General features: G+C 33.4%; 1 protein-coding gene, 1 long non-coding RNA gene and 1 pseudogene across 7 annotated transcripts in view; 2 read left to right on the top strand and 1 right to left on the bottom strand.

Annotated features, from left to right (window-relative positions):
* Ankib1 (ankyrin repeat and IBR domain containing 1) overlaps nucleotides 1-22,343 on the top strand; it is a 177,575-nt gene that overhangs the window by 107,997 nt on the left and 47,235 nt on the right. For all 6 annotated transcript variants that reach the window (XM_063242858.1, XM_063242827.1, XM_063242820.1 and 3 more), the window contains 4 exons: nucleotides 255-437; nucleotides 5,130-5,247; nucleotides 14,707-14,915; nucleotides 16,113-16,201. In XM_063242858.1, coding sequence (XP_063098928.1) covers nucleotides 255-437; nucleotides 5,130-5,247; nucleotides 14,707-14,915; nucleotides 16,113-16,201 — 599 coding nt within the window. The remainder of the gene's footprint in view (nucleotides 1-254; nucleotides 438-5,129; nucleotides 5,248-14,706; nucleotides 14,916-16,112; nucleotides 16,202-22,343) is intronic.
* On the bottom strand, nucleotides 2,163-5,020 carry LOC106028776 (large ribosomal subunit protein P1-like; annotated as a pseudogene).
* On the top strand, nucleotides 16,209-22,335 carry LOC134474562 (uncharacterized). The gene is made up of 2 exons (XR_010045405.1): nucleotides 16,209-19,512; nucleotides 20,003-22,335. It is a non-coding gene; the product is annotated as an uncharacterized LOC134474562 (long non-coding RNA).

Raw genomic sequence — 22,343 nt, 5'->3', positions numbered from 1 at the left:
ACACTACAGTTAAAGTTTCCAAAAAAGGAATTGTTATTTTTATTGTTTAACAAAAGGAACTAATTATTGAAAACAAGAATTTCTAATCTTAAAATTCAGAACATACTGGTCCTAAATAATTTTATTATATTTCAGGGACACTGTTGCATTTTTGTGATGCTAGTTCTCTTATGCATTTAATTTTTTAATGTGTACTGTGGAATAACTTGTCATTTAAATCTGTGGTTATAAATGTTTTTTCAAACCTCTTTCAGCTTTTAGTGAAACATGGAGGAGACTTGTTTGCTGAAAATGAAAATAAAGATACTCCTTGTGATTGTGCTGAAAAGCAACATCATAAAGATTTAGCCCTCAATCTAGAGTCTCAGATGGTATTTTCACGGGATCCTGAGGCTGAAGAAATAGAAGCTGAATATGCTGCATTAGACAAACGGGAGGTAAAAACATTTTTTAACTCAAAAATTATATATAATAGAAATTTTATATTAAATTTTATATTTTTCTTCCTTAAACTCAACTCTGTATAATCATCTTTACAATATGCTAAATATCCTATCCTCTTCATAGCAATAAGTATAAAAATACATCTAGAAAGCCTAGAGGGTAGGGGGCTTTTCATGTTGACTTACTATAGCAGAGATGCAGTTAGATTTCTATCCACTCTATGCCGCCAAAGCACAGTTCTTCCTCTTCCAGATTGCTCTTATCAACAAACATGCTTTAGTGAATGTCATCTGAAAAACAATACATACATATATAATATATATATATATATATATATATATATATATATATATTTTTTTTTTTTTTTTTTTTTTTGTACTGGGCACTGAACTCTCAGCCTTGCCTTGCATGGCCATGCAGGTGCTTATGCCGCTGAGCTAAATCCCAGGCAAATGTTTTTTGTTTTTTTGAACATAGAACCTTATGTATGCTGAGCACATGTTTTAATACTGAACTCTCTTCCCCCAGTTCTCTATCATTTTTATTATATGCTATAATTATTTTGTTCATATATTTGTTTTATTGCTTTCCTCTCTTGTTAGCTTGTCAGCTCCATTAACTCTAGAGCCAAATCTGTCTTTTCCAACAGAGTATTTTCAGTGACTAACACACTGCTTGCACAAAGTAGACATTCTCAGATATTTTGTAAAGAAATTATAACAAAATACATTTTTTACTCCCAGAGTTATTTTGATTCATGATTAGGGTTGATTTTGAAAGGAATTTATATAACTCTGGATTTTTGTGTATTATCTACTCCATATTGATTATTTTTTCCATGAATTCCTAACAACTTCTGAACTTTTATATTCCTTACAGTGGCCAAAAGACATTAATTTCTTGGAATTAAAATACACATTTCTTTACCTTTTTTATTTTCTTTAGGTTATTTTATAGATACATTTGCTGAATTTAGGCACACGTAGAAAGGGACAATGTATGTCCTAGGCATTTTACTGACCCTTTCATGTGGTTGTTAAAATTGTGCAGGAACCTTGAATGATATAGTGCTTGTGACTCTGCACCATTTCAAGGAAAAAATAAACCAGAAAATAATTGAATAACTTCTGCATCAAAGTGAGCTGAATTTGATTCTTCTGACTTTAAATCTAAGCATCTTCTAATGACTGTACTGCCTGCTTTTTGTTAATCCATGCTTTTGACTCAAATATAAACTGTTAATATGAACACTTACTCAGAAAATATTATGGAATAATAGTCCAGAAGTGTTGATGTGATTAAATCGAATGTCCTTTCTGACTGTGTTTTTAGTTTTTTTTCTTAAGATGCTATCTTAATTTAAAATCATAATTAAAATAGAAATTTATAAAACCCAGAGATTTAAAAGGAAAATAGAACTTTATAAACCGTATAGGTATAATAAACTGTTACTTTTTTTAAAAGTCGTATAATAATTTGTTCCTAATTATATATAGGGAAAATCTATTTAAAGAAAGAAGATTGACGTATACACATGATCGTGGGTAATTTCCTTTGCTATTTGTATTTTTCCCATTTTTGTGTATTTGAATTGGTAGTTAATATTCACTGCTAAAAATTTAAAACATTTTCTCCTTTCTGATTATGTCCTCCAAATGAGTTTTTTTGTTTTGTTTTTTTAATGTTTGGTTTTTATCGAACAAGTTACAAAATGAGGCTTAAACAAAAAGACCAAAGCCCATGTCATCATTGGACTTCTCAGATTCTTTTTTCTTTGCTTCCATTTTCTTCTTAGCTGGGGCAGCAGTGTTTGAGAGACCAGATGCAGCAGCAGCTGCCTGGGCCAACCCACCAGCCCCTGCACTGCAGATGGAGCTCCAATGTTGACATTGGCTAGGGCCTTTGCAAACAAGCCACGCCAAAAAGATTCAGCATTGACATCAGCCACCATAACGAGGGTACTGATCTTATACTCCGCGAAGGTTACTTCGTCATCCAGCAGGATGCAGGCAAGCTTGGAGAGGGTTGCGAAGATGCCAGCAGCTGCGCGTGGTGCTGGGCACCAACAGACGTAGTAAAGGCCTCATCTCAACATAGCTTAGCTTCTTCAAAAGAACTGAAACCCACTGTGGCAGTTGATGAAAGGGACCAATTAGTTTCTTATACCATCAGACTTTGGCAGTCATATATCTATTGCATTTTTAATGGAAAAGTATTATCATGTCATATACTGAGTTCTACTAAAATGTTTTTTCAATTTAACAATATTTGATAACATCTTTCTGAAATCAGAATATATAATCTACATCTTTTAACCATTTATTTATTAATGAATTTTAAGCAATTTAGATATTTTTATCTCTACAGCCTGAGCTAAGTCTTTGATTCAGTTAGTGATGTGGAGAATGTATAATGTTTCCTGTATCTTCTTAACACATCTTAATTTATTTCTTCTAAATTATTATTTTATTAGTTCATCATTCAACAAAACTGAGTGTTCTTCCAGACACTGTTTTTGGTATACATCGGTAGCAGTGAGGAGCAAAAATAAGCATCTACCCTCTAAGCATTTATTTAGCAAGGGAAAAAGAAGCTCACTTTTCAGTTTGAAAAGTAAATTACCACATAATTTCACAGAATAATATAAATATAAATAACTAATATAAATATAAAGAAATTAAAAAGTGATGTCTGGAAAGAGGATTCAGATTAAAACCTTTATAAAGAAAGAACAGAAACGTCTAATGAGGATTCGAATTATATATCTGTATCTAAGTTAATGAAACAAAAAGTAGTCAGTACACTGCTATTAAAGAAAGCCCTTTTTAAAAATCGTCCGTTAGGGCCCGGAGTTTACCTCAGTGGTATAAGTGCCTGCTTGGCAAACGTAAGATTGTGAGTTCGACCCCTGGTACCAAAAAAAAAAAAAAAAAGAATCCTCTGTTCCCCAGTCTACAGCTTAGGAAGGCCCAAGGGTTTTTGACTGGCAGGGAACCCACATGCTGGACACTGCCATCACTTCTTTCTTTTCTCTTTGTCTGTGTCTGTGTCTCTGTCTCTGTCTCTCTCCACCCCTCCCCCTTTTAAAATAAATATGTTCCACCTATATAGTTAATGGGAGCTAAATCATGTGGGAAAATAACAAAAATAAATATTTTTTATAATTCCTTTATGTCATAGTCCTTGTGAAGTAGTTTTTGAAAATGTCTGTTATCTTTTTACATGAATCAAAGTAGTAAACTTTGTGTGTTTGGCTGTTTCTTATCTCTTGAGTAGTCTTCTGGTAGCAATGTTATGCACTGACAAAGAAAAGGTACTTTTGTTCGTTCATACTTTTTCATTTAGCTTCTTTTTTCTTTACATCAGTACTGACTTCTTTGAAGGTGATTGCTGGTCTGTGTTTCATCTGAAAATAGAAGTGTTTATTTTGCAATAGGAAAGAGAAAGGCACCTTCATTTTAATCCTTCCTATAGAAGAGAGCTAGTGCTCACTTGGGACTGAGCAATGCATTCAAATGCTTCACATGACCTAATTGAAGTTCTGTTGCAGTTTGAGAGTGAATATGTTACATTTGATAAAGGCAGTGACTTCTCTTTGTCTTTTAAGAACTATTTTTCTTCCATTGTTAGCTATTTCAGTTTTAAACTGCATGCATTGAAAAAAACTTACGCAGATTGCTTTTATATTATCCTTTCTTAATATACCTAAAATTTAAAATCTTTCAATATATTGTCTCTGACTTGCAAGAAAACTTATTTTTTCCCGCTAGTTAATTGCACTACTGACCTCTAGCTAACACTAATCTAGAGTAGTAGTTAAATTCATTGTTTGCCATCTACTTAGTTGACTCAATATGAATGAGTATGATTGACTTAACCTGAAAAAGATTTAGGAATTAAGTCCTAGAAATATACAGTTGCTACCATTAAGAATATCAAGAAATAATCTTATGGAAAAGTACCTGGAATCCCATATTTGAATTTGGGACACATTTCCAAAAGTAACACAATACATTTTCCAGAAGTAATGTGATACCTAGTATATAACTTTTATAGTGGAGTGAGTACTACAGATTTAGCCATTAAAGGATTTACCATGTTTTGCAGCAGAAAGTGTTTCATCAGTTTAAAAGCAAACTGTACTTGATGGTTTGGGGTTTTTCTAAGGTTAAACTAGGTATGAATTGCAGTTTTCTTTTTTACTTAATGGCATCCCTACATAGAATAGTTTAGATTCACTTTCCATTTGTTCCTAATTACTTTTCTCATTGCTGAAACAAAAGACCCCAATGTCAAAGCTAAAGGAGGAAAGGTTTATTTAGCATACAGTGTATAGAGGTTTCAGTTCACAATCGGTTCCAAGAAGAATGGCACACAACAGAAGGACAGCAGTTCATCGTAGCAGAAGATAGCAAAAGCAGTAAGAGACAGGGAGACAAAGCTTTTTCTCTCCCTTATGTTGTATGTATTCCAAACCTTAGGGTGGGTGTAGCACTCATATCCCTAATCCTAGCGTTGGACTATGAATCAGTCATAAACTCTAGATTGCTCCACCTCTGAAAAACCCACTGCCCATGAATGCATAAGGATTGGGAGGACATCTAGACACAAATCATAACACTAGTTATGTTCGTGGAATACCTATATATGTAGACAATTTAACTTTAGTTTTCTTTTTTTCAAAGCCCTATGAAGGACTAAGACCTCAGGATCTGCGTCGATTGAAAGATATGCTTATTGTGGAAACAGCAGACATGCTTCAAGCTCCTCTGTTTACTGCTGAAGCTTTACTTCGAGCTCATGGTAATGAAAGAAATGTCTTATGTTTTTATATTTGGGTACCTTTTGAAACTTTTCAGAGTTAAAAGATGGCAATTTTTGTGTTTTAGTATAAAATGAAATGATTTTTTTATTAAACCTAAAGTTTTTTGTACAGTAGTTACTACAGCATTTATCATCCTAATAATATCCTTCAAGTCTGTGGAGAGTTAGTAGAGGGTTCGCAGCATGCTTAGATTGTCATCTTGAAAGAAAAACATTTTGACAAATACAATGGTTATGAATCAAAAAAAGGTAGGAATTTCTTTTTTAAAATTGAACTACTAAATCAACCTGAAGCCTCATGTTAAAGATGTGTCTGATTTGAGTATATTGGGTATTAGAATCCATAATGCTAGTCTTGATTTTAACAATAATTTTTGCTGAATTTGATCAATTATAGAAATGGTAGTAGTTCATTTAAATAACTAAGAATTGTGTTTTTAGTTTTATCAATCATGTTAATTTTACGTGAAATCTTACTTCTCTGAAATATAAGAAGCAAAGTTAAAGACAAAGACTGTTCTATCCTTTTAAGGGTTCTTTTCTGACACTCATCTGGGTATAAATTTTCTATGATTGAAACAACATTTTCTCTGTCACATGCTGGGTTGGACTCTCTCATTACACACTCAGTGTTGTACATTGCAGGTGGGAAGGATGGTTTTAAAGAATAGTAGTTTGTAATTTTAAAATATTTTACAAAGAGAAAGAAGTAAATGCTGAATTTAAAAAATAAAAAAATATTTTTAAAAAACCCCAGTCATTGGTTATTCCAGTTACTTTAAGGCTTTGTTTATTTTAAGTAGAAATCTTTATCTTGTATCCTAAAGTAGATTACCACCTTCCAAAGTGATCACATAATCTTCTGATCACAAGAAAATTTAAAACTTCATGTTTTATCATCCATTGATCAGCACTGTCAATAATTTGTTATAAAAATAATAGGATCAGTACCTTCAAAATCGATGTTCTCATGGTTCTCCAATTAATATTCTTTTTCCTTTGTATATATCAGTAGCTCTCAGATTTTAATATAAAAAGAATAGACTAGGAAAGGGACCATAGGTTTCTGAGGCTAACCTCAGAGTCTTAAGTCATTAGGTGTGGGGATAGGGTAAACTTTTCTTATAAACAAGCCTATTAAGTGAACTATTCTCTGAGAAACACTGCTAGGCACATTTATCTATGGACACCAGTAATTTCAAAGGCCACTAAACATGAGATAATATCTCTAATCTGACTTTAATCAAATATTCTACACTATATTTCTAAATGTCTACTTACCATTTTCTTTCTCCTCAACCTAAAAATATCTACAGTTGGATTCATTTCTCCCACAGTTTCGATGATTGTACACCAACCTGCACCTAGCTTGAGACACTCAGAAGTCTTGCTTCTCTCCTGCATCGCTATTGTATGTGGCACCTAGCCCATCATTTCTCTTCCCAAATATCAGCTCCACTAACCTTCTGTTTCTATTCCCACTGCCACCAACCTAAATTTAGACTTTCATTATTTTTCATCTAAAGTGTAGTGCTCTGAGTCCTGTACTCTAGTTTGCTATTCTTCTGTTACCCAACACTTTCTTTGCTATTAATGTTATTTTAAAATCTCAGCGTTGTCATTCCCTGTCAAAAATCATTCACTGGCTCTCCATAGACTTAAGTTTTTAGTAGACTTTATGGCACAGGTTTCTTTAACTAGACTGTTAGTCATGTCATTTCTTTACCTTCTCCTCTCCAATTTATCTTTATAAATCACCTCTTCCAGGAAACCTTCTATGAGCATGCTTTCCCTAGTATCCTTCCTGTCTTATTTCTCTGATACTCCATTCATGTAATTTACTAAAGTCTTTGAGTTTTCCTCTATTAACCTGAGAGGTCTTTGAGGGCTGCTTTAATTTTTTTTTTTTTTTTTTTTGGCACAATATCTATCTCTCAGAAAACAGTTGGGGAGCAAATAAATAATATACTAGAAATGTATACTTTTACATGTACCTTATTGTTATAAAATTATATTTTTTTATAAACTTTGAAGTAAATCCTTGGTCAAAAGATGTAATTTAGAAATTCAGAATAGCTTTCAAAATCATATAATTTAAAGGCAGTATTTTCTTTTACGCTAATAGCAGTTATTAACCATTATAATAAAATTGTGCAAAAGTACAAAATATATTAAATTGCATTTAGGGTAAAGTTTATAACACTAGAGTTTATACGCCTATAGTACAGTTTAATTATACGTAGAGCTGACCAAAATATGTAAGTTACTCATCAGCAAGAAAATGCAGCATCACACTTGTGCACTAGTCTTTCCTTCTTTGTAGTTCTCATTTTTTTCCTGGTCAACTATGGCCAATATATTAAGTAGAAAGTTCCAGAGATAATTTGTAACTTTTAAGTCACACACCATTTCCAGTAGGTATGTGAAATCTCATATCATCCTTTCCAGTATATGAATCTTACCTTTGTCCAGTGTAGCCACAGAATATATGCTACCCATCTGTTCATAACTTACTAGCCATTTCTACTTTCAGATTGGTTGTACAATATTACGTTGCTGTATACCCATTGTTTTATTTGATAATGGCCCTCAAAATACAAGAGTAGTGATGCTGGCAATTTTATTATAATATGTTACAATTACATTATTGTTCCTAATTTATAAATTTATTTTTATCACAGGTATATTAGCATAGGAAAAAACCCAGCATATATGTATATGGTTTAGGACTATCCATGGTTTGAGACATCCAGTGGAAATCGGGGAATGGTTGGCATATATCCCTATGGATAAGAGGAAATTACTATACTGGTTAGCATCACCTGCCTGCTGAGAAAAAGTAGCTTTCAGGGTTTTCCTGGCAATTATCTCTTAGCCAACCAGTCAGAAAGGGAAAACATGGAACAGTAAATTCAGAAATTTTTTTCTTCCAGTTTTGGAAATGACATACATCACTTTTACACATATTCTATTGTTCAGTCACATAGCAACACCTAGCTATAAGCAATAGTTCTACCCTACAAAACCATTGTGAACAGTTAGCCTTTGCTGCAGGCATCCATATTCAGCTAAATAATTTAATGCATTGTAACTCACAAATTACAGTATCATGTGGACTCTAACACTAACTTTATCATTAATTTCACTGTAATTAAGAGGAATACTTCCTATTTTTTTACACACTGCATCATCAAATATTATTAAATAGCTCCTTTTTTTACCCCAGTATTTCCAGCAGTTTTTTTATGTAAAGAAACAAAGTCAAACAAGGTGAATTGTTATACTTGTCATTTGTTTATTCTGCAATAATTTTTTATAAGCTACTAAATCATATTTTCCATATTTCATTATTTTGAGGAATAAAAGGTCTGATAATGTTAATTTTTCAAATGAATATTCTTATATATTGTTTAGTTAATATCAGTGATATTTGACAAATAACAGTTACAGATATAAATTATTTTAATGAAAAAAATCAGACAATACACAAGCTACTGTTTATTATAATTTCTATTAAAGCCAGACAAGTTGTGTGTTAGAGCTATTAAACTGAAATGCTTGGAAAGTTTGTACATTATATCCTTGTAACATTCAACTTTATGCTGGAAAATAGTTTTCATTATACCAGTTGTCAAATGTAGTTCTAAGGTAATTAAATTGGTCCAGATTAAGCAAAAGGCAAAAATATTAGGCAATTTTTACAAAATGTAATTGAATTTTAAGGAGGACTATGTTAGAGATACAAAGTTCAGTCTCCTGAGTTTTTCACAGTAATAAAAGTAACTTATGTAATTGAATGGTACCTAATGAGAAAATAAAGTTTACCAAACATGAAACTAAAGCTAATTTGCTTATGCTTAGACTAAGTTTATATGGAGCATCCTTTTTAACTTTGAAAACTCATCATACTCGATGAGCAGTTAAACATGGTAGTCCACATCTCATTCTACTGGCTTCCTAGGAAATGTTACCTTTTCCCAAGGTTTTCATGAAAATAGATTTCTCCCTCTGATCTGCATTTCTGGTTTTGTTTTTGTTTTTAGCTCCATCTCTTTTATAGTCTTCTCCAGTATACGGCAAAACCAGCTTCATGTATCTAGAACTCATGCTCCCCCAAGAGTATTTGGTTCTGTATCTATAGATTGTGTCACTAACCAACCAAAGAGTATAAAAAGAATGAAACCTAGAACACCAGCTTTGACATTTCCTTTTCCTCTGTCCCACCTCCTAATGTTAGACTCTTTACCACCAGCCCTGACTATTACTGTCTCTCACTAATACTCTACATAAAAGCATCTTTCTTGATCTGTCTTCCTTCTACTTGTGCCATATCCAGTTTTTGTCTTTTCATGCTTATAAATCTAATCATGAGAACCTGTCCTTCCTGTCCCTAGTCCTAACTTTGCATTGACTTTTTATCATCCCTACACTGAAGATAGAAGTGTTTAAAAAAAATCATGTATATCTGACCACTATCAGTTTTTGTAGCTTCATATCGTGCCATGTTTCTCCCTTAGTCTAAATACTCCAGTTATGTTGATCTCTGCCTGGAATATCTTTCTCTCCCCTTTTCTCCTATTTAAATCCCACTCATCTGTTAGAGGTCCACTCTAGGCATTTCCCCAGGTTACACTCTGGCTTTCCTGACTGGCATTCTCCACCTTGTCATGGTACTTCTAACAGTAGAGTGTGTGTGTACTTATTTTTATTAATGTCTTTCTTATTTCCAACTGTAAGTTCTATGAAGATGGGGACTGTGCCTGTTTTTTCCTTCCATTGTGTCATTAATGCCTACATAATGGCACATAAAAGGGATTCAGTAGATATTTACAAAGCGACTGATATGCTGCAGTCAAACTAAAAATTTAAAAATATTTGTAGTGAATTCAAAGACTGCCCAACCCCAAAGAATGACCTTTATGCTGTTCACCACAGGTAGCATTTTGAATTGCAGCAGTGAGAAAATTTGAACAACTGTGTGGAGAATGTATTCTAGATAACCAACAGATTATTGAAAATGATGTATGTAGCTAATGATTTCCTAATTTGACACAGAAACAATTTTTACTACATAATTTTTAAAAAATAAAGTAAATTATTTGGAGAAAAAAATAAAAATGAACTTTTTGCAGTTGTTATTTTTTCACTAAAATTACTTTACTGACTTTTCTCTTTATTCTAATGATTTTTTACATGATTCTAAAATATGCCATCTATGTGAAAGAAAATTTTTATAGAACACAAGGAAATTATTAACATTGCTTTTCATGGTAGTAGGATTAATCTACATATGCTGTTTTAAAAGTAATGTTATAAAGCTTTCCATACCAATAAATACATGACTACATAATCTTCTAATTATGGTCCATTGTTGACTGTGTACCATTTTTTTCTTTTTGCCATTACAAATTATTCCTTGAAGCATATCTTTGTACACCTACATTTATTAGGAGAATTTTCTATGAGTACAATTATGTAAGAATACACTTTTAATCAAAATTCTGCATTTCTTAATTATAAGTGAAATGTAATATGTTTTTACGTTTACTGGACATTTGTATTTGCGTGTCTTATATCTGTTGTACTACTTTTTGTGTTAAGGTTAAAAACTTGTGTGTTGTATTTTTATTATCATTAACTTTAAAAGTTTAAATTTCCTTTTCTCCTTTGACTCATCTTTTAGAAAAATATAATTTAATTTCTAAATGTTTAAAATGTTTGTAAATATCCTACTATTTCCACTTTAACTCCACTAATTAAGATTTCAGTGTGTGTGTGTGTGTGTGTGTGTTTGTTTTGGTACCAGGGGTCAAACTCATTACTTTGCACTTTCCAGGCAGGCACTTATGCCACTGAGCTAAATCCCCAGAAAGATTTCAATGTTTTGAAATTTGTTGACTCACTTAATGACCTACTATATGGTCTATCTTGATGATTTTGACATGTGCATTTAAAAAAAGGCATCCTATTAAGATTTTCCCTTGTGCCGGATTTCTATAGCATCTGTGGTGTTTAAATTGTTGGTGTCTATCAGTTTTTATTATTTAGCTCCATCAGTTGTCAAAAGATGGTTACTAAAATTCCTATTGTGAATGTGGATTTGATACATCTCATTAATGCTGTAAGTTTATTTAAAGTATTTCAAAGCTTGGGTGCTAGGCTCATATACCTTTACATCTTTCTGACTCTTCTAATTATAACTCTTTTAATAATGAACAGGTTTCCTATTGGGTATCTTTCCTGCTACTTTTTATCTAATACTATTATAGCATTTCTACTTTTTTTTTATTTCTTCTAATATCCTCCACCTTCTATGATTATTTTTATAATTCTGCTTTTTAGCTGACCAATGCTTTCAGACAGTGTCAAATAAAAGTCTTGTTCTTATATAAAATTGAGCTTTTATGTTTCCAGTTTTTGTAACAGGTTTTTAAAAATCTCTAGGGATCTTTTTTCTTTTAAATGTTTAAGACGTGATAATGCACTCAAGAGGTAGAGGCAGGAGGATTGCCCTGAGTTTGAGGCCAGCTTCGACTATGGAAAAAGCTAGCTCAAGGCCAGTCTGAACTACATAATGACACCCTGTCTCAAAACAAAAACAAAAACAGCCTGAAAAAGAAAAAGAAAGCAGTGATAGTTCATTGTCATTTTACTAAAAATTTAAAATTTACAAAAATTTACTAAAAATTTAATCTTCAGTAGAATAACTTGGACTTAAATTATACCTCGTTGTGGTATAAGTTTTGTTTACCAGTGATTTAAATTTTGTTCTAGTTCACTATTGTATCTCATTTTTATTACATTATCTTTTAAACCAATTAATGAAAGCCTTATCTTAAGAAATATAAGGTTAATATAGGTAAATTGTATACTTCTAAGCAAAATATATTTATTATACTTTTTAAGTTCCTAAAATAAATTAGTGTTTCCTCAGCATAATTTCCTAGGTAAAACCCTCATTTCTGTCTCTTGTCACTTGATAACTCCTCAGACAATACTAACAGCTGATCCTAACCTACATTTACAGTCATATATTGGTAATCACCAGCTTTGAAACTCTTTAAATTTGGTACTTGACAAGGAAGTTTTTCTAGGTACTCATGGTTTGTGGTCCTAGCAAGCAAGTTAGAACTTTTCAGTGTCTTTTACCTCGTGACTCCATGGCCTTTCCAGCCAAAACAGTTTAGCGCTCATATTTGTTACTCAGCACACCACGTGGAACCAATTAATTAGTACCAACATAGTGCTGTATTGGTATTTCCAGCTGCCAAACACTACTTCAAGCATAGCTATATATTCATATGAGACCAGTATGGAAGATAGTAATTATCCCCAAAAAGATACTGAAACACAAAGAGGTTAAGTAATTTGCTTTTATGAAATTGATGATATTATAAAAAGGAACCTGGCAGATTAAATTTTCTTAACATAGCCACAAATCCGAGTAGCTGCCAAAAAGCAATAAAGGATTTCTTTATCTATCTTCGTATCAATTAGTATCACATTTTAAATATCAATACACTGATTAAGTATTAAGAAGCCACCATAATGTATAATGCCATAAGATCTAAGATTATTCAGGTCAAAAAATTTTTTCTATGAGAAATCATAGGAGAAAACATTTTAGTACTCATCTTTAATTCTTCCACAAGTATCTTTAAATGAAGAATTGTTTTTATATATTAAAATGGATTTCAACTGATAAAAACAGTAGGTTTGCTAAATTTTAGCATAATGTATTTTTTTTTTTTTTTTTGTCTTTTTCGTTTTTATCGGTACCGGGGATCGAACTCACAACTGCCTGCTTCCAAGGCAGGCGCTTATGCCGCTGAGCTAAACCTCCAGGCCCAGCATAATGTATTTTAGAAGCAAAAGTTAACACCTTACGTTTCTGAGGAATGTAAATGGCTGTTTTGTATGTACATGTAAACTTCCCATACAGATAGAAAATTTAGGTGTCTGGTGCATATTTGAAGTATGTAAAACTTAAAAGACAAGCTACAGGACTAGGAGGATGTGAAACACTGCATATAGCCCATGGTCTTAGTCAAGATAATGACCTATCAGTATCTGAAACCCTCTAGTGTGCAGTGTTATTCAGTTATATTTTTCTTCCCCTTTGTAATCTAACCCGATCTTCTCAGTGTATTGTACTTTCCATCTCCCCAAACCACAGCATTCTGTACAGCAACTTCAGAGACCTGAGTAAGTCTTCAGTTACACTTCTGTGCCTTTTTAGTACTTGGGTTTCCTGAACTGGAAATACACTTCCTTAATCTTTATTACAGGTTATACTTTCTCCTGTTAAGTAGAGTGCTACAATATGATATAAAAAATCTTGTAGCAAGTTTCTTAGCTATTTGTATTTGAGCTATAAAATGTTATAGAATGACCTGTGGTGAAGAATTTTAATTTATCCTTTTCACATACTCAAAACATACTATGCAATAATGAAAAGAAAACAACTTTGGGGTCATAGAAAAAGTCTCAAGTCCTTATCTAAGTCAAATTACTTCCTTAAGCCTTAATTTCTGTACTTAAATAATAAGTGAGATGATTATTGGAATGAACACATTAAATAATATGTGTAAAACACTTAGCAAGCACAGAATTGGGTATATTAATTAATTGTCTTTAACAGGTTGCATTTTTATGCCTCTAGGAATTATAATAACATATTACACACGGCTAATTTATAAGCGTTCAAAGTGGGAAGACAGTCTTTTCTTAGTTATGCCAGATTTTGGCTCACTTAGTATAGAATCAATGCCTGATTCACTATAAATATTTATAACCCAAAACCCTTATGGCACTCTTTCTAGTTTCAAGCTGTTTTTCAAATGAATTTTGGGACTTGAGACTGACATTTTGACATGTTTACAGTGACTATAATAATGCTCTCACAACTTGACACCTTGGAGGCCAGTTGCAAAATTACATACTGAAAGAGTTAAGAGGCTGAATGAAGCTTACAATCAAATACTTTAGTAAATTCTAAAAGTATTATGAATCACTTATTTGATTATTAGGAATTCCTGGGAACTTTGAGATATTGTTAGATACTGACACAGTTGTAAGCCACTGCATATTATAAAAAACAGTTTAAATTCTGTAGTAAAATATATTCATTTGCAGTTAATACTTTTTGGGTTTTTTTGAGGCAAGATTTAACTATATAGTTCAGTCTGACCTTGAACTCATTCTCTGTACCCCATGCTGGCCTGAAACTTAGGACAATCCTCCTGTTTCTGTCTCCCCAATGCTAGTATCATAGGCATGTACTACCATGCCTGGCTACAATACTAATTCTATATAAATACCATACATTTCTCCTCGATATATCTTTTTAATTTATCAGTATGTCTTTTGTTATTATGTAGCTTTGAAAACATCATAGTTTCTAATTTTTGAGAAATATCGATTCCATTTTTCTTAAAGACTGGGACAGGGAGAAATTACTTGAAGCTTGGATGTCCAACCCAGAGAACTGTTGCCAACGATCAGGTGTTCAAATGCCAACTCCACCACCAAGTGGATATAATGCCTGGGACACACTCCCTTCTCCAAGAACTCCAAGGACTACACGCTCTTCTGTCACCTCTCCAGATGAAATCAGTTTATCTCCTGGGGAGTTAGATACTAATTTGGTATGGTTTAGTATTTTATGTATTCCACATAGCTTCATTTTTAGTCTTTTAAATTTTAAAATGTTTAATATTACATGGAATGCCTGCTTGTGTTCTTATAGTTGAATCCTTTATCCTCCTCTAAAGATTCACTTACTTTCCTATTCTGATAGGCCCTTATTATCACAGACTATTTTTGTAATCTTTGAACTAAATTAAAACATAAGAAATTCTCTTTTGTCATTTCAAGATGATGGTTTGGGAAAACCATCGATTTACTATATTTTTACTTAAAAGCTTCAGTATGTTTAAAAACATTAAATTATTAAAAATTAAATTTGTGATATACACTTTTAAGCTGAAAATATAAAAACTTTTAAATAGTTTCTTAAAAGATGTACAATATAATGGTGATCATATATTTGTTCAATAAAGTTTCTATAGTTTGTTTTCCAGATGCCTTTCCATAATATATTTCCTCTTTAGGGAAATGTGGATTTTAAACTGGCATGCCATTGGTATACTTGTAGAAAATTTTATTGTTTCTTAAAATGGTTCAGACACTCAAAAGCTGTAATAAATATAAAAGTAGTCCTTGTTTTAGGCCATTTTGAAAAGCAGTCCTATCTCACCAACTCACAAGTATGACTTGAGTTTGCTTCTAGAAAGGCATTCTTGAGAGATACATTCTATAGCAGTTTCTTTCTGGGAAATTTCCACTGTTAATGTACTCAGTTACTATGTTAAAAACACAGTTATCCTGATTTTATAGATTTCCCAGGATAAGTGTAGGGTCAAGGACATGATGCTGAAATGATTATTTTGCAGCATGGAGATATTTTTTTCCATAATGCAGCACAGAATTTGATCTTGACTTGAATAGATTGTATAGATTTGTTTTTTGTACTTCCCTAATGCAAATATACTGATTAATATATAAATTTGGAATCCAGGAGTTTTGCACTAAAACATTTAAATCCCACAATAGTTTTTAAAAAAAGAAGAATAAACACAGTGATACAGAATTTCAAAACAAAATAACCCACAAGAGTTTATAATTAGGTAGTCACTTAAAGGACAATAATTGCCCTTATAATTTTGAAATACTTTTAAAATTTGTAATTACTAATACTTTTGCTATTAAACTAGTGAACAAAATGAATGTCTTGTTGTCTTAAAAGTATGACTCTGTTTTAAGTTATTCTTCTTTGTTCCCAGTGTGACATTTGTATGTGCAGTATTTCTGTATTTGAGGATCCAGTGGACATGCCCTGTGGACATGACTTTTGTAGAGGATGTTGGGAGTCGTGAGTATATCAGCAGCTTAGTCTCTCTTACTGCATGATAGATCTCTGATTTGGTAGTAAAGTTGTTTGCTTTCAATATTTAATGATGTGGATAATTTATACTGATTTAAGAGTTAGCAGTGAAATGTACTGCACTTTACTAGATAAATATTTTTTCTTCTTCCCAGCTATTTTATTTAATGCAGTTTAGCTTAATATAAGGTACATGATGGAACACAGCAGGTATATATAATTTTTCTTGTTATTTTAATTTATGTAACATCTAATGTAAATTTTAATCCTGCACCTAAATTTCAAGAATCACTTGCTGTCTTTTGTTCCATGAATTTTAAGCATGTTTTTGTATTTTATCTGAATTTTGTGTGATAAGCAAATATCCATGAAAAACTGTAAAAATGGATATTTAAAATTTTTAGTCAGTACAAAGTTAAATGTTTCTAGTAGGCATGGTTAGATATGTGTTCCAAATGCAAATTTTATTTCCTTTTCATGTTTATCTCTTATTTTCTTTCTTACTATCTTGCCAAGAATTGTAGTTTCTCATTAACGTGGTACTTTTGAGATAACTTTATAAAACACATAAAGATTAAGTATAATCAGTCTGAAATCTTATTATTTTTATAGACACACAAAGCTGTTGTTTGATGATTTAATCAAAGCATGTCATTAGTGTTTAAGGAAGTCTTTTACAAAGCAGTTTCCGATTATATTTTCGTGGTTACCAAGCATAGGTAGCTGAGAAACATTGGATAAGAATGTGAAAGAACCAGAGCAGATTTTCTTGTTTTTGTTTTTTAAGAACATTGTTAGGGTTACAGTTGACATACATCAGACTATACATTTAAAATAAATGATTTGATAACTTTAACATTTGTGCACATGTGAAACCATCACCATAATCAAGACAATAAATATTCATCACCCTCAAGTCTTATTTCTGCTTGAATTCTTTACTGTTATCCTCCCACACTCATTCCCTGACCCCCAAATCTGTAGGCAACTTGGTCTTTTTTTTTTCTGGAATATCATAGACTGAACTTTACTCTGAGTCTGTTAGGTGGGATCAGATCAGTAGAAATGATGCAAGTAAACTGGTAAAGATCAAAGATTATAATTGAAAGCAATCCTTGGCCCAGTTGTAGAAGCAGAAAAATTTCCCAATGTACAGTACTTTATTTAGCTTAAAATGATTGACTTTATTGTATTAGAAATTGTTACTTGGGTTTTCCCAAATTTGCAGAAGTTGACCTTAGTTTGTGGACATTGCCCTTAGTTTGTGTGTGAAAACTGAACTCATCCTGGAATTACTTAACTTTTTTTAACTTCCTTGACCTTCCTCACTTGACTCAGATCATAGGAACCATCTTCCCCACCCATCACCATTTTGCTATGAGATATATGTGGCAAGATTTTTTTTTTTTTTGTCTTTTTTGTCTTTTTCCTATTTATCAGTACCGGGGATCGAACTCACGACTGCCTGCTTGCAAGGCAGGCGCTTATGCCGCTGAGCTAAATCCCCAGCCCCTGTGTGGTAAGATTTAAATTTGAGGAATCTAATTATTTTTCCTTGATATCTTTTTTTTTTTTTTTTTTTTTTTTTTTTTGGTCTTTTTCCTTTTTATCGGTACCGGGGATCGAACTCACAACTGCCTGCTTACAAGGCAGGTGCTTATGCCACTGAGCTAAATCCCCAGCCCCCTTTTCTTGATATCTTAATGGCCTACCTAGGATTCTCTACCTTTCCTCTGCCAGTTCTTGTCAATTCAAACAACTGTAAAACAGGTTCCATATTGAGCAATTCATATTGTATAAAATCATTATAGTCATCACACAGTCATATATAAAGAAACTCCTGCCTAAAAGTGAGGATGAATTTTTAAAGGCCTTCAGATAGTTTGAAAACCTCTTTCACTTCCCAACTCTTCTGTTTTGGCAGTCTAGTAAGATGCTTTGAAGCATTTATGCTAAGGGCTTAAATAAAAGTATTTTCTACCCAGACTAGACTATTCTTCTAATATTAAGAATAAGAACTCAGGTTCTGGACACAGTAGAATTCTGGATTATGTGGATTTAGGCAAGTAGTAATCTATGTGACTTTCAGTTTCCTAATTTTTAAAATGGTAATAGTAGTTAATACTTCATAGGAATATTTACTGGGCACAGAATACTCACTCTGTGAATATTTTAGTCATCGTCCTAAACATTGTAATAAGCAGAGACCCTATCTATGATATCATCTGTGAGGTTTGTCTACAAGATTAAAATACAGGTCAGATTTGTCCCAGGCTTACTTCTTTCATTGACATTCGTCAGTTCTATCTTCTACTTATAAATTTAGCAGAAAATTGTATTATGAGTGTGACTAACATAGCTCACAGGGAACTAATCCTGTCTTCAATGAGGCCTTTTCAGTTCAGTCATTTTACTCCCTAGAATAAAGTCTGATCTTTTGTATTGAAAATACATAAAATTTAAACATCATTTAGTACCACTGTGTTTCTCTACAAATGAGACCTTCCTGGAAAATAACCAGACTACAGATCAAAATGCCAACCCCAATCAGGCTATCTTTGCCTTACCTGCCCTACAGAGAAGCCACTGAGCAAGAGAACAGTGAGGCAGGTAAGGCAAAAATAGGCTGAGTGGGACTGGCAGTTTTGACCTCTAGTTTTCAGTGCTGATTATTTTTCAACTAGGTCTTACTTTCAGAGTAACAGTGTATTTAAGCAAATTCTGCATGTTGACAGGGTCTAGAAATACTAAACTATATCCAGCTTTCCAGGAAACCCATTCATAGCTAAAAGGGACAAATTCTTATGTTATAAAAAAGGAAAGTCTTCAAGTAGCTAGTCTCTAGCTTTTAGTCATAAGACCCCTTTACAATCTTAAAAAGCTCCAAGGAGCTTTTTCATGCTATTATATACTGTGGCAACAAGTAATTTTCTTTGAGAGAGCCTCATCTTTGGGCACACATCAGCCATTTATTCTGCATAACACCTCCCCCTGCCCTGCTTTTTAAACAGAATACCCAAAAGATGTGTACTAAGAGGTTTAGATTTTAATAAAAGTAATAATTCTTATTATTCTGAGTAATAATTTTTACTATTAAAAATAAAATCCTTAAGTGAAGCCGCTTATTTTTAACTGTAAGTGGGACCTAGTGAAAAATACAAAGATCATTTTGTATTTGTATTTTTGTGCCATTGCTATGATTTGTACTAAGGCACCAGTAGTTTTAACCAAAATAGGCAAAAGTGTTAGAGGCACTATGAAAATTGTTTTGACCTCATTAATCTCCCAAAAGGTGGCAGGTACCCCCAAAACTCCACAGGCCGTACTTTGAGAGCTGCTATTCTACCAGAATCTCCTGAGTGCTTCGTGTGTTCTAACATCCAGAGTAACGCAAGTCATTTTGAACTCCCTTCTGTTGGATATTTCAGAGTTTTGTGGAGACAGTGTGGTTTTTAACTGAAGAGTTACCTTAGTGCTCATCATTAGTTCCTTCTAGGTGGCACAACAAGTACCAAACAAATTGTTTTGTGTAGATCAGGGGAGTGAGTCCTGAGGCAATCAACACCCAGAAGTTCTAGATCACCAAATGAGTATCACACAAACATTGAGGACTGGAACAAAGTGCTTGCAAAATTTGATGAGTTTTAAAGCAGTTGAGTATGCTTACTTTTCTCATTGCCCAGACAAACTACACCCAGAGTTAAAAGGAGGAACGGTTTATTGGGCCCACAGTTTATTTGCTTCATTCAGTTCATTCTTGGCTGGCTCCAAGGCACTGTGGCATGGCAGAGGGGTTTCACAGAGGAGAAACAGTTCACAGCAGGCAGAAGGTAGCAAGCAACAGTGAGTAACAAGCAGTGACCCTTTCTGTCCCTTATATTTATCCAGGCTACTTACCCTTAGAGCAGGTAGCACTCACACCCTTAATCCTAGCATGACATCCTTGATCCCAGCATCACATGCCCTAGATCCAGCCACCCCTGAAAAGCCCCACCTATGACTGCATGAGGCTTTGGGGGGAAATCTACATACAAGCTATAACAAGTACCAAGGCATCGCTATAGTTAGGATGTCAGGTATGTTTAGATCACTGAGAGAGATCGTATAGAATAGAAAGAGGAGAATTTTGTGGTAAAAATCTGGGGGAAAAAATAAGAGATTAGGAGCAAAAAGGCAGTGATGTAAAAATGCACAAGGAACTATCACAGGTAAAAAGAATACAAAATATAAAGTAAGTCCTAACGCTAAGGGGAAGAGAGAGTTTAAAACCATTGAGCTGTATCTCTCATTCCAGAGAAGTTACAAAAGGTAAAGACTGAGACTTCTTGAGTGAAGTGGCCTAATAGTCATCATGACCCCTTGGGAGCCAACTGTTCACTGAAGAGGTGACAAAAGACAGTGCTGCAGATTGAAGGGGCAACAGATTTACAGCTGTTGCGTCAAGTGACTTTTATATAAAAGGAAAAGCAGAATCAATTGTTTGGTTTAGAAAGGTTTTCAAGTTGGGAAAACTTGAGTTTTTTTGTTGTGCCAAAGTAAGAGCCATTAGCAAGGGAGAAAGCAAGGGAAGATTGACGGATAGTATAGGTCCCAGCTGGAGAGCTGAAAGAAGACGCTCTTTTTGCTAAAATTGGTGAAAAAGAAACCAAAGGCAGTTGAAGATGTTGCCAGGTTTGGGATGTGGTAGGGAGAACTTTGAGAGGCTCCCAGATGGGAACTGTTTCCTATGAAGTGCCAAGTGAAGGTGCTGCTGCAGGAGATGGAGGGGAGGGATCAGGTCCAGTGTGGTCACAGGCTGCTTCTGTTTTTCTTCAAAGTGAATGGAGGAAAGAACCTGAGAGAACCAGAGAAAAGGAAATTGTAATCAGCGAAATAATCCAATTGTTGATTGTGATAGCTAGAGTTGTGATTCAGTTCACCTATTCTCTGTTTATTTTCTCTACATTTAAGTGAAATCCAATATAATGCAGACTTCAAAAGCTTGTTTCTTGCTTTTCCACAGGCAGAATTAAATAATAAAAATAATAAACCTTGCTAAGATTTATAAACTTTTATTCAAAGTCAGGCACGATGCAGATTTTTTATGTGTATAATCTGTGTATGATTCTCGTACGCCTTGAGCAATGGGTATGATTATCTGATTTTACATTTGGTGAAAGGAAGGCTCAGAATAGTTTAATAATAAGGTTGTTAAGCTTAAGATCTAAAATTTTCTAACTCAAAATTCTGTGTGTGTGGTATTTGTTTCTTGGGGTTCCATTTGTCGTTTGTTTTGCCAAACTAAGCCTTTGGCTTTCACACTGAGCTGCATCCCCAACTCTCCCGCGCCCCCTCATAGGACAGGATTTTGCTGAGTCTCTAAGTCACCCAGGCTGGCCTTGAATTTTCAGTCTTCGTGCCTCAGCTTCCCAGGAAACTAGGATTACTGGCATAGGCCCCCAAAACGAGTTAGAAAATCTTGTTCTTAATGAGTTACTTTGCTTTAGGTTAGATTCCTGCCACTTTATGTCTTTTCTTTACTACCTCAATGGTCTACCTAGAATATGTCATACAGCTCATTATAATATTCAACAAAATGAAATATAAAGAAAAATTTTGTACTATAGCCCTTATTTATTTAAATGGATAGAGTATTACAAGTTGAATACAACCTTCTGTGCCACTCATTTTGGAGTATTTAATGTTAAAATAGCATTGTTTCAAACTTTAAAGATGAAGCAAACAAAAATATAAAATAGACTAATATATGTATATATATTCATAAGTATATATACATAAATAAATACATACATACATAGAAAATGAATGGGGGACAGGAATTTAGCTCAGTGGCACAAGTGCCTGTCTGGTAAACACAAGGTCATGAGTTTGATGCCGATCACCCCCATCAAAAAAAAAGAAAGAAGAGGGATGCAGATAAAAAACACAGAAAATGAATGGCTGAGCAGAAACTATTATCATTAATATCCCGTAATTTACTGACTGTGTTGTGTGTGTACCTGTGTGTGTGCGTGCGTATACACATGTTAGGGATTAAACCCAAGGCCTGGTGCATGCTAAGCACACAACTCTACCACTCCAGTGCTTGTTGATATTCTTTTAATTGTACTCTAATGGAAAAATTGAGATT

Source organism: Cavia porcellus, unplaced genomic scaffold (genome assembly GCF_034190915.1).
Source record: "Cavia porcellus strain 051 isolate PalLab524CR breed Dunkin Hartley unplaced genomic scaffold, mCavPor4.1 scaffold_2, whole genome shotgun sequence".
In the NCBI taxonomy this organism is placed as follows: domain Eukaryota; kingdom Metazoa; phylum Chordata; class Mammalia; order Rodentia; family Caviidae; genus Cavia; species Cavia porcellus.
The sequence above is the reverse complement of the archived record's forward strand: the minus strand, read 5'-3'. Positions and strand labels throughout refer to the sequence as shown.